The 16591-nt window shown below is 36.0% G+C and overlaps 1 protein-coding gene across 1 annotated transcript in view; it reads right to left on the bottom strand.

Annotated features, from left to right (window-relative positions):
* Nucleotides 1-13653, bottom strand: part of LOC144435341 (uncharacterized) — a 97460-nt gene extending 83807 nt beyond the window's left edge. The window contains exons 1-18 of the mRNA XM_078123937.1: nt 13641-13653; nt 13144-13260; nt 12376-12717; nt 11897-11974; nt 10840-10953; nt 10055-10168; nt 6497-6610; nt 6060-6173; nt 5522-5635; nt 4557-4670; nt 4225-4338; nt 2441-2557; nt 1997-2110; nt 1763-1876; nt 1393-1506; nt 957-1070; nt 512-625; nt 30-143 (exon numbers count right to left, since the gene is read on the bottom strand). Of these exons, the coding sequence (XP_077980063.1) occupies nt 30-143; nt 512-625; nt 957-1070; nt 1393-1506; nt 1763-1876; nt 1997-2110; nt 2441-2557; nt 4225-4338; nt 4557-4670; nt 5522-5635; nt 6060-6173; nt 6497-6610; nt 10055-10168; nt 10840-10953; nt 11897-11974; nt 12376-12717; nt 13144-13260; nt 13641-13653 (2149 nt within the window). The remainder of the gene's footprint in view (nt 1-29; nt 144-511; nt 626-956; nt 1071-1392; nt 1507-1762; nt 1877-1996; nt 2111-2440; nt 2558-4224; nt 4339-4556; nt 4671-5521; nt 5636-6059; nt 6174-6496; nt 6611-10054; nt 10169-10839; nt 10954-11896; nt 11975-12375; nt 12718-13143; nt 13261-13640) is intronic.
* Nucleotides 13654-16591: the final 2938 nt, after the last annotated feature.

The following is a 16591-nucleotide window of genomic DNA, read 5'->3' as shown; positions in this document are numbered from 1 at the left end:
ATCATCAAATTTCACTCAGTTATACTTACGAACAGCGCAATTTATTCCCGACCATCCTGGAGCACAGTCACATGTATAACTGTTCTGAAGGTTGTTACAGGTACCTCCGTTCTGACATGGTTGGCTTAAGCATTCGTTGAGGTCTGTATGAAAACAAATAATGCAAATGTCAAACTATAATGTATTTAGTTATTCCTTTCATCAAATTCGTGCACATAAGCAATGAAATGACAGGTTCTTAGTGACCACTAGTCATGACACATACACTTTTGCCTGGTAGAACTAGGGTCAGATTGAACATATCGAACGTTACTCTACACATATAATAAGAGTGAAATGGATTGTAAAATAATTGTAATGCTTTCGTCTTTATGAAACGAAATGAAGGATAATGGATCCTAATAAATAATATTAATTTCCAAATGTTGAATGTCAAGCTGGCCACAAGCTTACATCAGTTCATTTAAAATAGTTTTTTGTTAAAAACACTGTAACATGTTATAATAATTACCGTCACTGCAAGTCTGCCCTGACCAACCCGGAGCACATCGGCAGATGAAATAGGTATAATAATTTTCACAGGTTGCTCCATTTTCGCATGGATCAGGGTCACATTCATCCAAATCTAAATATACGAAAAAATATCAAATACTAAGTACACACTGGACAATTTTGAAAATAAATCTCTCCCCCCCCCCTCTCTCTCTCTCTCTCTCTCTCTCTCTCTCTCTCTCTCTCTCTCTCTCTCTCTCTCTCTCTCTCTCTCTCTCTCTCTCTCTCTCTCTCTCTCTCTCTCTCTCTCTCTCTCTCTCTCTCTCTCTCTCTCTCTCTCTCTCTCTCTCTCTCTCTCTCTCTCTCTCTCTCTCTCTCTCTATATATATATATATATACACACACGCCATGACATCAGACTGAGTTTACTAGTAGGCGTAAGTTTCTTGGATTATAACACTTACAAGTTTCGCATATTGACCCAGTGTATCCAAGTGGGCATTGACAGATGTAATAGGTCTGGTAATTGCTGCATGTTGCCCCATTCAAACAAGGTTCAGGTTCGCACTTGTCAATTGCTGGAGAAGAAAAGGGAGGTATCATAAAATGTTTTGAAAAAAATCCAATCCAGGAAAGTTTTCTGAAACAAATGCAATTGCTTCTTAACTGTCTGTTATCTTCAGTTGGTATGTGTTATGTATTCTTCGTATGTACACAATATGACTTTGGTAGTTATTACCTGTGTTGTGTCATTTATCCTCATCAGTTTCAAAAGTTAGAATACAACTTATCAATAACGTCCAGTACTACCAACTCATATGCATACTAATGAAAAAATATGATTGTCATCAGACTTTCAATAGAATATCTAGATTGGCCTGTGCATGTAGATTCACTCACGAATTTCACAGTTTATTCCTTCCCAGCCATTTAAACAAGTACATGTGTACGAGTTGAAGCCATTCGAACAGTAACCACCATTCAGACACGGGTTAGATATGCATTCGTTGATATCTATAATAAGACAAAAAAGGAGGACGGTTATTGAAAGTAAACTGAAATTTCCTGGAAGTAAATTCCCACTTTAATATAAGCTTTAACATACTCGATACATTTGTTAGCTAACTTATGTATTTGGTTATCCGGCTAGACATCAAGTGTCTGGGCTATAAGCTTAACTTGAATTATATTGATGTACACTTCTGATAAAGATAACATATCAATACCGCTTTATAGATCATTATCATCAGTAAAATCTAACAATTCTTACCAGATCCGCATCTGTTTCCTGTCCACCCAGGAACACATATACATTGATACGAACTTTGATAATCTACGCATGTCGCACCATTCAGACACTGGTTGACCTCGCAGGCATTAACGGCTGGTAAAAAAGAGAAAGTATAATATCATTATGTATAAATTGTGGGGCAGATAGCAAAAGATTCCTAGAAATCAGATGGTTGCGGAACGTATCATCTAGCTATTACAAAATGTAACTTACCGACATTACAGTTTTGCCCAGTCCATCCAGGTATACAAGAGCAAGTATAGTACGTCTGAAAGTTTTGACAAGTAGCTCCGTTTTGACAGGGATCATTTTCACACAGATCAATTGCTAAAGGAAAATTTACAGAAAAATCGTCATAATTTGCAAAATAAAAGATTGGTAATTGTTTTTTGTATTAAGGTTATTTTAATGTTGACATACAATTTAGATATTGGCTTACAAATAATAAAGACGAAATTTTGATATCAGGGATCTGTTATGGTACACAATAACCAACACTATCTGTTTTGTTTTGTTTGTTATCCCATTTTGAAATCAATGACTTTAAAAACTCAAGACTTGCCACAGTAAAACGACAGAATCAATACTTTAATTTGTTTTTATAATTTGAGGAAAATATGATCTTTGTAATGCAAATATCATGTTTAGTGGATATACCTTCTGAACAGTCTGATCCAGTCCAGCCGGGTTGGCATATGCATTCATAGTCAGTTCGATAATTTGTACAGAATCCGTTATTCTGACAGGGGTTCACTGGCTGACACAAGTTGATAGCTGAAAAAGAGAAGTAAGATCACAGTTTAGTAATCTCAGCCTAGGCAACAACTGTAGCTGGTGTTAATTCAACATCAAACCGTATATCTGTGTTTTGCTGTCACAGCCGATGTTAGCAACAAACCATATATCTGGTGTGTCGTTGTCTTAACTGATATAAGTTGAAACATCAGACCTCCTACTAATGTCGTGTCATCGAAACATTCCCATTGAGATCTATCTAAATATTTAAAACGTTAACTGTGCTAGAGAATGTTCCCATGACAACATATTTTTGGTATTGACGTAATACTTTCACGTAAAAATCCCATATCCAAAAACCACCTGGTCATTACCATGTGTACGTTCTAAACACACAAAATGTGAAAAGAAAATTAACATTGGAGACTACAACCATGCTTTTTGTATCTTATACAGATAAGATAAGGTTCTGTACATGAACACTTGAACCACGACGTCACAAAGGAAGACAACGTGTTAGGAAATTACCAACACCAATTATTTTCACACATTTAGTAAGAGACACCACATCCTCATCTTCATCAAACAAGCTCTGGTGAATACACAATTAGAGCATGGAGTATTCGTGTAGAAAGGATGCGTTATACATGTAATCTTTTTCTCTCTCTTTATTTTTCAGTTTTTAGTTTTATATAGGATTTCAAACGCTTATGACTAGTGTATCTTGAATTTATCGCAATTCAAGTAGGTTAGCCTTTTATCCAACAGATTTACTGCTGTCTTTTCATAATGCTTCCAAAAGTGATTTATCAAAACTTGTTTGTGATTTTACAGAGTGCAAGTTGAGATGAGCAAAGGGTCATATTAAAAGACATTTTAAAGACTTGCACACCTATAATACCCGAAAACGATAATTTAAAAAGTAGTGTTTCACCCGGATTAAAAAGCATGCATGTGCGTGGTTAGGTAATCCGGATGTTAGCTGTAACTATGAGTGCGTACGCATCTTGTACATGCGCATCTAAAATGTTAGCAGTTATACACATGTAGGCACCTTATTACATCATGTTTTACCTATTTCACAGAAAGTGCCTTCCCAGCCTTCTGCGCATGAGCAAATGTAAGATGTGCGATAATTCTCACACGTTGCACCGTTTAAGCACGGGTCACTGGTACAAAGGTCAACAGCTGGGAAAGTGGGATGAAGCAATGCAAAACACACACCATGAAGTTAGAAGCAAAAACTAAGCGAGGATATATGCAAAATTAAAAATATTAAATGAATGTAAACAAAAACAAACACTTCTGCATCAAACACACTTAAGCAAATTTGTATGTGCTGCACAAAGCAAACGGCAGGTGGCAAAGCACTCAAAGACATGAGAATATCCGCAGAATAGCTGTAAAAATTGTACATCTATCTTTTAGTTGATGCTCAACATTCTGACAATAAACAATGGTCACTATTACAAGATATTGGTATCTATATATATAGCTATTAGAATATTTGGTTTGAGAATCAAAGAAATTATATGATGAAATATTATGTCATTTTGATAGATAATCCAAACAGTGACAATTTACGGCAATGTTAAAGACGAACGAAATGAGCAATAATGACTGTAATTTGTATAGTTTGTGATTTGTTATCGAACAAGTTAGGTGTTTATTTTATAATATACATATATACGAAACAATTTGCTTACCTATCTGACAGGTTGTTCCCATCCAACCAGCTTCACAAGTACAAGTATAGTAGGTATAGAAATTGTTGCAAGTTGCTGAGTTCTCACAAGGGTTGCTGTTGCATGGATTTTGTTCTGGAAAAATACAATATTGCACTTACAATACAACTAGAGAGAATGTACTGAATGTCTTTACAGAAGTGAACGAGTGCTTTAAATTTCAGTGCATTTTACCATCTACAACTTTAATTGAATAAATAATAAATGCAGAGCATAAAATCGTATGGTGTGATATTTCAACATTTGTAGAAACAGTAGAATGTGTAAAAGAATCAATAATTTTGTCTACATACCAATTTCACAGTTATTGCCAACCCAGCCCATTGGACACAGACATATATAGAACACCTGGTAATTTGTGCATGTGGCACCATTTTGACATGGGTCCGATTCACAGAGATCAACGACTGTAGAAAAGGGAACAGATGCAGTTTGTCACCTCCAAATCATATATACGTGCCATATGCAAGTAACGTACGTCGATATCAGTAAACATGTCTTTGCTGCAATGTATACTATATCAATTTATACGATAAATTTACATGATGAAGTCTTATCTAACATACATTGATAGACATAATGTGATTGCTTGCCTTAGTATGCACACATAGACTTGTTCCTGATAGGAACACCCGGGGTACTTGTCGGGCTCAACGCTTAATGCCCACTTTCGATGTATGACAAAAATGTATTATTTAGGCCTAGCAAAACAAGTTGTGTGGTTCCGATTACGCTAAATAGAATAGGTAGGGTAGGTAGATTTTGTTTTGATATTTTTATCCATTTTTTTCATATGTGAGTGTCTAGTTCAGGTAGTTATGCTTTCCGTTGTTTTCCATGTGGTCTCTGTGTTATTGGTTTCTTTTCATAAGATGTAGAGCCATTAAAGATTGGAAGAACAGTTTTACATTCAATTTGTCTTTTCAAGTTGATTTCGGTTTCCACTATTTCTTGCGAGACTTCACAATTTTCGCGATTTTATTATTTATTTCTCGAATACTTTAAAAAAAAAACAGTTGAGGGTCGGCGTGAAAAAAACTAGGTGGGATCGGGTAACCGGAACCAAACATTTTTTTTATTAGGCCTTAGTCTAAATCGTGATTTTTACAAGATACTTTCAATGTCACCAATCTAACATCACGATAATCATGAATATAAAAACCAACATATAAGGATATGGTTACAGGATAGACTGACGAAACTTAGTGTGATTTGTTTTTAATTTTCTGTTACTCAATCGTAAAATGGTCATTTTTACCTTCCTCACAAGTGTCACCCTTCCATCCATCTGCACAGACACATGTATAAGATGACTGGAAATTGTTACAAGTGGCACCATTTCGGCAAGGGTTACTGATGCAGGGGTTTGCAGCTGTAAAAATGTAAAGGGGTGAGTGACGTTATTTCTCTCGCAGATCTAATGAAAAGAATTTATTATGATACTAAAGGAGAGTTACTGAACAATCTCTAGTCAATAGGCTATTCCAGACTGCAAAGAGATAATTGAGAATACAGCGCCCTCACTCAAATTGGGGGTATGGACCATCACCTCATAGTACCGTCCCAAGTTGGTATTCTGTAGAAGTGTAAACCGGGGATGTTTTTTTTTGTATTGTTCAGACATCAAGGAAAGCAGCAGTGCTCTATGATTAACCTATACCGTGTATACCCCCAAGGTACACACAGTCAGGAAGTAGAGTGCCACCATGACAAATTTTGAATTTGGAAAGGCTTATTTGTTATTTCTCATAACAGTCAAACTATGTTACGGGACATGTAGAGAATTGAGAACTTACGTGTTTCACAATTATCACCGTTCCAACCCTGCGGACAGTTACATGTATGGTAGGTGAAAAAATCGTTACAGGTTCCGCCATTCAGACAGGGATCGTTCTCGCAGGCATCAATACCTAGAAAGGGAACAGAAATGAGAATCAATCAATCATGCAATAACGTCCACATTGAATTTAAATGATTCAGCTTTTTCTTATTTACTGATGACAAAATGTGTCTCAATTTGATATCAAACAGATACAAAACTATCTCAAGTATCAAAACTGCGTCAACCAATCAGGGTAGTCTTCTTTTTAAATTCCGCAAATTTTGCCTGATTTATAATCTGAGCTATGAGAAATTTCAAAGATGTGTTAAATAGTGGTCATAGATAGACAAGAGACAGCGCATCTCTTCGGTGATCTTTGAAAAATGATAGACAAATTTGATGGGGACTTACGGATATCGCAGTCATTTCCAATCCAGCCTGCTACACATGTACAGGTATAGAATGTACGGAAATTTGTACAAGTTCCTCCATTCTGGCAGGGATCGGTGTCGCACATGTCTATTTCTGTGGTGAAAATATATATTGTCATGTAGAATCTATAAGACGAGGTTGTGGCATGGTACAGAACGACAGCGCGAGTTTTTTTTTCTTTTTCACCATTTTCGAGAATGTTTGTATTCAGTCAGTACACTCGCATGATTAGTCAATATACTAGTCAATATTCAATATACAACTTTTAGGGCGTTGTTGTGGCATTGACGCCGAACCAAAGGCATGATTTTTTAGACTCTGTTTTCAAGCCTGTAGACTTGCATGTTCCACTCGCTCACGACAGTTATATCATAGTTCCTCGCACAATAGTCACTGTACAAATCTAGGCTCAGTTTTGGGGCAAAGACATTACATGGCTAGGTCTCTCACAGACTGGAAAACATTCGTGACTATACTTTTAACTATTGTAATCATTAGATATGATTAGATATGAATAAATCACATCATATATCATATCGTAGTAATTAGCAAAACAGCCGACAGGATGATACTTTTGTTTCCTTTGTTGTCTATCCAGTAATCAAAATAAACTTTATACACTGCTTAGGGCGGCCCTTTTTATTTTTCTGTTTCTCATCTCCCGACCGACCCTAATTTGCAGCTCCGACATTAGAAAAAAAAAAGTTTTTTTATTTCCGACCGACCCCTGAGCACAGCAAAATTGTAAGGTTCCCCATGGCGTCTTAGGCCAGTTCTGCCGAGGCCACGACCTTGCGACATTGGCCCCCTAAAATTACAAATGAAGCAATAATTTTCCCACCTTGCGTCGCTTTGGCGCATTCATTTTACGGCAGACATCAAAATTATCTAAGTCCACGGCCGGACCAGGCCAGGCTCTGACTCGACGTGAATCCCACAAGAAGTATACTGACTGCGTAAGGGAAAGTTTTGTTGACATCATATAAAGATACAGTGACAACGCGCAGTTCTATTGTTAACATAAAAAATGCCACAAAAAGATCAACTTTGATAAACTTAATCTACAAATTAAAACATTAGAGGGATTAGATGAGACGTCGAAATGGACGTCTCTCGTCACATGTTTTGTCTACTGTCACTGTCGTGACCTCTGACCTAATCACTGACGTGTGCGAAACACTGAACTTGCTACCGGAACATCTATCTGCCATGCCACAGCTCAGAAGCCTTCGTGAACCAAATTTATGGGAGAGGTTGTGATTTTCATTTGTTGATGAGTACATGTGTATTTTGATTCCGAAAAAGCTGTGTTAGGGGATCGTGTTGCATGAGTGCTAGTGACACATGTGAATGTTGGGCACTGAATCAATGCGTAATCACTGGCATGGCCACTATAGACGGCCGATGCATGTGCGCCCGGTCAGATATGAAGAACGAACTTGTTGTGCAAATCAGAAAAAAATTAATGTAATATTTACAGAGCATCCCAACTTTGACTTTGTTGATAGTTTTAGTTAAAGATTCAAGTTCTGAGTTTCAAGGACACCTAATGTCAGCTTTCCGTATCATTGCAAGTTTACGGTACGTAACTATGCTGTCATTTGATATAGCAGGACCAAATCATGATACACAGCCAGTAACGGTTAATTAATAAAAAATAAATTATTTTAAAGTTTGTTTGACTATTATTTGTAAGTTTTTCGTTCACATTTAGTACTTTTTAAAGTCAGGGATTTTTTTTCTTCAAAATGTCATGAATTTGAAGAGGGAATGATAAACACAGCAGTGTACTAACAATTTTAAAAATGAAACAAGTGGTTACAAGTTTAGGATTTCTCAAAGTTTTTATTCGAGATCATATGTTCACTGTGACTTATTTTGAAGTTGGTCATTGTCATTGTCTGAAAAAAGGGAATTATAAATTTTAGCACTGCTATTCATTGATATTCAGATTAAAAATTGTGACTACCTGGCTGTCCAATCTTTCTAAACAATATATCATTCATATATATATATATATATATATATATATATATATATATATATATATATATATATATATATATATATATATATATATATATATATATATATTACATAATCTTAATTGCCTTCTTTTTCTAAGGTGTAATGTGTAGTACACTATTTTCAAAAAATAGCTTACTGGGAACTGTTATTATGAATGGAATTTTTTTATGTTGTTAGTAATGGTCTATACGTAATGGAATATCTCAGACCACAGTATCTCTATAGTGGTCTGAGATAATTTATATGAATATTTCATAAACAATAATAATTGACCCCACTCCCTGTCAAATGACACCACTTTTTGGAACCAAGGGGCCTGTGTCCCCACTTGTTGGAAACCTTGGCAGAACACCGCCGTCTAACCCCCCCCCCCCTCTCACCCACCCACCCACCCAACCCCTTTGTTACGTCAGAGCAGCATGTGTCTTTCATCATGGCAGAAATCATTGAGGTTTGATGAGGGACAGGGCTCAAAATTAATACTGTCACGCGGTACATTTTGCTGCAATGCAATAATAGCTCAGAATATTTCCATCATTTTCAAAATTATGCTTAAAATTGGTAAAAGTCATACTGCATTCCAAATTTCTTGACCAGTTTTTAGCTTTAAATCAGTTGTATTATCAGGGAAATGACCGACTCCATAGCCGTTTCATGACCCATGACATGCATGACCTTTGAAGACATTCCAATGTTTACATTATTACTTTTAATTACTTTTAAACAGTAAATCCCAAAGGGGTTCTGAGTTCTAGAAATGCTTGACATGTTATCTGGTGGATTATTTTGACAAGTTCACACTGAAGAAAAATGTTTCATAGAAGTAATGGTTTATATAAATGAAAATTCATCTAGCACACTGATCAGTGACAATCACGTACGTGTTTCAAAAAGTTACACACTAAAGTTCAAATTGGATAACTTGAAAACATTGTTAGCGATGGCAATGCCACTTTGATTAATAGGACGAATGTATTAGTACTCCTGATAAAATCACACAATAGTTCATGGCTACAGATATACACCCATCAGGATGATAAGTATTTAATCATCTTCTTACAAAGTTGTTCTACAGACTTGTCAACCTTGCTAAAATGAAGGAAAGAGACTTGTAACAAGGAAATCAATAAAGAGAAGAGAAATGAAGTTGTATACAGACTAACAGGACAGAAAGGACAGAGAATAGAACTGAAAAAATACATTTTTTTTCTTGCCCCCCTTTTTTTTTTATTTCGCCCGCCCGACCCGCCTGACTATTCCATTGGAGATGAGAAACAAAAAAAAAAAAAACCTCACCCTTAACATGATTGCAACTTTTACCAGAAATCTTTCAATTTGAAATTACATATAATAAATTAATATAATCATAATTTTAAAAAACGGTACACTTAAGTCACTACTAACTACAATTTTCAACAGAACAAGCAACAGTATTTAAACTATTTTAAACAATTGTTCAAACTTTCCCGTCTTACAACATATCACCTATATAACCAAATACGTGCTTACCTGTTCCACAGTCACTTCCTGTGTATCCTGGGCTACATGTACATCTGAAATACGTCTGAAAGTTCACACACGTAGCGCCATTAAGACAAGGATCAGGGTCACATAAATTGACCGCTGTTGTAAAGAAACATTGGGTATATATCAATGTAACATGAAACATGAAAAGTGTAAATGGTACAGTGTATATAGTTGTAGGATCTGAAAACACACACACACACATACATACACGCATATATTATATATACATTGCAGTGTAACGTACTACTAAAATTAGCGCTAGCGGAATCATATTACCCCGATTCAAAGACTTAAGTTCGTTGCTCATCTTATCTTTGCTCATCTTTATTTCTGAGTACTGCGTCCATGAAAATTAATTTAACTTCAAACCACATTTCATTTGATTCATTTTCTGTATTACTTATGCCTAAAACTTGTGTGGTTCCGATTACGCTCAATTTTAGAATACATGGGGGTAGGTAGATTTTTCCACATGTGTAAGTGTCTAGTTCAGGTAGTTATGTTTTCCGTTGTTTTCCATATGGTCTCTGTTTTATTAGTTTCTTCCCATCAGGTTTACAACCATTATAGATTGGAAGAACAGTTTTATATTGTCTTTTTAAGTTGATGTCTGTTTCCACATCCACTATTTCTCGCGAGACTTCCCAATTTTCGCGATGTTATTTATTTTGTCCCGAATATATATTTAAAAAAAGTTTAGGGTCGGCAGTGAAAAACTAGGTGGTGTCGGGTAACCAGAACCAAACAATTGTTGTTTTAGGCCTTACCTATGTCACAGTTTGTTCCACTCCATCCATTCCGGCAAGTACATGTGTAGTAATCTATGAAGTTATTGCAAGTGCCACCGTTGTCACATGGATTGCTGTTGCAGGGGTTGACAGCTGTAATGAAAGGTAACACTTTGGTTTCAATTTCAAGATGGAGAGCATAAGCAACGTGTATACGTTTTGGGGGACAAGGTATTTTCGTATTGGAATGTAGGAGCCTATCTACATACTGAAGCAAACCTTAAAAGAAGAGCAAACCTAGCCTTCACTTGATATTTGAAAGGATGAAACTTGGTATTCTATCACAACCCGGTATCGACATTGATTGGAATGTTATGAGAGTATTTTCCTCCGAGTAAAGAAAAGTTTAGTAACTCAGTTTGTGCAACATTGATTTTTCAAGTAGCAAGCCATGATAAAATTGTTTTATAAATCAAAAATCCAAAATAAATACCCAATCCTCATCCATATGGCCACTTTAAATAACCAAGAAATATGCATCACCTTGGTAGATCGAAAAACTTACACATGATATCATTCAAGGTCAAGGTTCAAGGTCTTAAATACTTACGCGTCTGACACCTGACACCAGACCATTCTGGTGGACAATTGCAGCTGAAGGCATTCTCCAAATTAGTACACGTACCCCCGTTTAAGCAAGGAGAACTGGAGCATTCATTAATATCTGCTCGACAAGGAAATAGAAATAGCAAAAACCAAATACGGATAAAACAAAGCAAGCGAATTATGCCACATTTTCACGTCCGATAGACCCATAGGCAATCAGCAACAGATAACTAATAGTAATTACAGCCAAGATTATCGAATGTAAACGCTTTGTCTGCAAAACTTTATCAGAGGCATTAAGTGAGAGTATAAGCAGTGTGTAAGGTTGTAGTTAGCAAAGTTGCAATTATAAAGTAATTTATATTATGAGGTACCGTCATAGGCAGTAGAATTGCAGATACATATGCATAATATGCAGAGTAGAACAACTGTAGATGGAGCCATTCTTTCGATTACTACTTGTTGTTGTTACAAATCTTATAAAACTTACCAATACAACTGTATGAAGCGAATTCATCGATGCATACAAAACCATCGGCACATGGGTTGTTGGAACATTCGTCACCATCTAATTGAGAGAGAGAGAAAAATGAAATTGCTCCGGTTCCAGTATTTTAAATATTCAAATAGTCATATTTAGAACGCCGGAATCATACTAAGCAGTGTGTTAATGATTTTGACAATCCAGATACTAGATTCTACTGGTTCTAAGAATTCACAATGCTTTCACCATTCTTTAGCAGTTCTTGATTTGGTAATATAGGCAAAGCAGTTTAAATCTTTGCTTTTCATGTGTTTCTGTGTTGGGATGCCGGTTCCTTATTCCATGTGGAAATTCTAAGCAACAGTTTTTAATTTTAAGTTGAGATTTGTACATGCATTGCAACTCATCAATGGATGCTTCGAGAAATGAACATATTCGTATATCTAAATTAACTGGAAAGAATAACAGATTTGGTTGATACATACCTGCTGTATAGGTAAGAGAAAATCCCGTTCGTACAATATTTTTATCTGTGGTCCAGATTACGAATATTTGATTAGTATCAATAGTGAATGGGGCAGGAGCTGTATTTCCTTCAAATTGTCTTACTCCATCGAGAGTATAATCAGCGACTGGTCCTGGACCGATTTCTACAACATCTTTGTTTAGTTCAACATCAAAAGCTTCAGCGAAGGTAATTTGTATAGCTGTAGCTGTTGGTACTCTGATCAAGTACACGCAGAGTTCCCTATCTCCATGATTCCCGGGATAGTTAGGAGACGATACAGTACCAGTTGGGCCATAGGAATTTGTTCCACAATTCTGAGCTGTTAATATAATAAGTTAGAAAGGTGAATTTGTGAACTAGTTACCCGTGATAGGCCTAGACTTGGGGGGTCATAAACTAGTGCAAATTTTGTTTTTTAAATATCACAGACCTTTGCAGACCATCTTACAGATCCTATGATATATGGACTATTTCTAACAAGTGGCGATTTGACAAACAAATTGCAGTTAGATTCCATGCACCCTGACGAAGTAAATATGAACCATGAAGATATGAACTGTTTGGTATCGCTTAAAGAAAGTTATATACCATTTCGTCGACATTGGATGAACCATGGAAATTATAACGCCATAATAAAAAGTTGCAATTGATACCGTGTTTAGTGGAAGAATAAGAGTGTGTACAATGTTTGACATTCAATACAAATCTCCACGTGGGTCAATTGTTACATGACTTTTGTACTTACCTGATGGGGTTTCACAGTCCTGGCCCATCCATCCTGACGTACAAAGACATATATAGCCGGGGTCTAGAATGGCTTCCTGACAAGGAGCTCCATTTTGACAGGGATTGACCGCACAATCTATAAGAAGAAAGCCGTATTGGAATTAGGGAGAAGAATTACAGCATGGCGAATGATTATCAATTTTATGATTTACTATTATTGTACAAGTAGCTCATGAGACAATTTTAATTTCTTATGTATATATATATTTTATTTGTAGTCTTTTTTCCAATTTAACAATTGTGACTTTTTAAAACATGAATATTTCATCAATTAATTCCAGTACTCTGAATACTTGTATTTAAATGCTTTTTTTATCTTTTCAAAAATGTCGAGACATTGTGTACAACCCACAATATTCTCTACGCCTACAATTTCGAAGCGTGTCACATGTTGTGACTAGTTGGTCATCACCTTGACAATGACTGGAGTGTGTAGTTGAAAAAAAATCCACTCACTTATTTTTCCCATGCTGTTTAGAACATAGGGACGCCTTCATAAAGCGTTTACTGGAGGCAGGTTATATTTAATCGTATAATTACATTTTCGGAGTGAATGCTTTTGGGTCACGTATCTTTTCACGCTACTCGGTAAAACAAACAAGTATACGTCTTGGAGAAGGTTGTCTACGACTGGTGATATTATAGGGAACGACAATGGACTTTAAGCCACATGTCTCAATTTCGAGTAAGTAAATAACGATGACAAAAATACACACATGGAATTCTAAATATGATTGTGTTGTTCCCTTTGGCGTTGTGCAATACGTTGAGTAAGTTATTGTTTGAAACGTTGATTTGCAAGTACAAACATAAAGTTAGGATATTGATGTACTATCACTGGTGGGCAAAGCATCCATCCAAAGAGAGAGGGGTGATTAATTCTAGTTTATGTCTACAATAAAAGTACCATGTATCCTCGAGCAAGACTAACAGACAGTGGACTCGAATACAAGGTCATATACACAAATGTGGCACCACCCTACCCCCACCTACCCCAGTAAATGAAACTAAACACAGGTACACCAGATGAAAAACCCGATGGCTACAAGCACACTGCACCCTGTATCGATCAATGTATGTATCTGTTTTCCCCGTTACCAGTTGAAACAAGTTGAAACTGGTTAGAATCGGAGAAATGTATACATGTATACGAATGTCGTTTAAATTGACATTTCCAGCCACACTAATCTTCTGTCAGTTGTTCCTATTTTAACCCGAACAATGTATGGGCTTATTGAGCTTGTTTACACAGACGTCGTTCTTTAGAGTATGAAGGTCGGTTGCAGACATTTTACTTTACTATCATAGTTCTATGTAAAAAAAAATTCGGAGGAATTCGGTGACCAGCCTCATAGTCTGGTGTACGTAAAAATGAACTACGGGGGTGGGGGGGGGGTTCAATTTACTAAAGATGTTCACGCACACCTATATATAATCATTGCATTTTCTAATCATGAGATTTTGATTGCACGTGTACTTGTCATATAAAGCCTTTACAAAGGTGTGTAACTTAAAAATCACGAAATCAACTGGATGTTAGAATGCAAAGACCTTCCAGAACGGATAATATATCAGACACCTATCGACAACTTATTCAAAATGGCCGAATTATGCTGTATGTATAGGAAAATAAAGCTCGTCAATTTCCGTAAAAGTGAAAATTGCGCAATATCGTCATCGTTGTGAAGAACTCAATCTGTTCTTTCATCCGACTGTTATAAAACATTTCAGGTATTTTTATTTTATTTTAATCGGTCCCAGGTGTTAATTAAATTTTTACTGATTTTAAATTGTTTTCCATTTCTCTGAATTCCATAATATTGTGTCGTCCTACCAATTGGTCCCTACCTCAATTACGAAGCAGTTAACTCATTGTAACGAAAAATGTGTGTGCTAACAGGTTTAAATCAACAGGTTGGGAAAGTTTGATTTGTATACCATGTCTGTAAACGGTGACAGTTTGATTAGCAGGTTAAATGGTTCCCTTTAATAAGTGACGTTTGATCTTTAAAATGATCCTTAATTGATTTGTAATGCCTTGGGTAATTATGACTGAAATTAGCATGATAATGGAATAGTTCTTTGGTGAATGCATTGCTTTAAAAGCAAAACCCGAATTATTTTGTAATTGAGTTTTCATTACGGCTAAGGCTCTGATGATATACTAGCGGTATACTCGTGAACGTAAATCAATTAATGTTATTAAAGATACGAAATACTACGAAATTTTAGTCGTGGTCGTTGTAGGAGTAGGAAAAGGACATTCATCTGCAAAATACATTTCTTTCTCATTCCATTTCGCCTTTTGTAAGGACACGACAACTATGATGGTGATCGTATGTTGTTGGGGTTTTAGTCACGTCTTTAGCTGTGAACTAAACTGTCTTTCACAAAACAAAAATATTGCTTTGACTTACTTATGTAGCTATCCCTGAATGCTGTGATTAAATAAGCATTATAAAATCAGGATTGTTTTAAATAATTATTAAGGTTGTGAGAAAGCAGCTGTCTGGTAAAAATTTAGAAAAAAAATGGCCCTGAACACGTGTTATCCTATCATGCCCCGTGTCACCCTTTAGGACTACATTGATAAGACAACATTAATGCAAGAAACTGGGATTAATCCATGGCCTTTGGGAAACTACGTAGAGACTTGGTTATGCATTATCGTAGAAGTATTGTGTACGTAAGTAAAGACATGGTCGTTATATTGTCAAACTGTCAAACACAAGATACTAACAATTGTAATTTGTGGAAAGACTGTTGAGCAATTGTTTTGACGAACTAAACTTCAATGGCACAAGGACATCATGCAGCTAACCGACTCCCATGACGCCGAGTTTTGGCGTTTTTTATAATTCAACCCGCTTCAAGGTGCCATCCTTTGTATAATTCTGTCATTCAAAAAAATCAATTAAATTGATTTTGCCTTTTTTGTGATTTAAAAGGAAGCGTACTTTAAGATATTTCGTCTAAGCAAACATGTTTCACGCTAATATAGAAATCACTTAAAACGGAAAAATTATGAATGGTGACAAATTATCAATGACAATAATGGAATGAATAAAAATAAAGCCCGGGGCAAAGGCTTTATATTGATCATGAAACACGGGGGGAAAAATTGGCGTTCGCGTAATTTACATTCATTGTGCATCCACATCGATCTGGCAATTCATGCAGTAGTAGCGTCGTCACGTAGAAATGCCACGGCTTCCCTAGTCAGGAGTCATACAAGAATCGATAAATACCGTGTTCATATGCATACTTGTTGACGTTATGTGAAAATAAATTTCTACCCTGTACCCCCCAAAAAAGTTTTGTTAAATATATCCAATACTGATATTGTCCAGTATTGGTGAAATACAATACTAAGTAGATATATAGTCAAAACAAAATAAACAGAAGTA

This window comes from Glandiceps talaboti, chromosome 5 (genome assembly GCF_964340395.1).
Source record: "Glandiceps talaboti chromosome 5, keGlaTala1.1, whole genome shotgun sequence".
Taxonomy (NCBI): Eukaryota; Metazoa; Hemichordata; class Enteropneusta; family Spengelidae; genus Glandiceps; species Glandiceps talaboti.
Note: the sequence above shows the minus strand (reverse complement) of the source record. Positions and strands in the feature narration are given on the sequence as shown.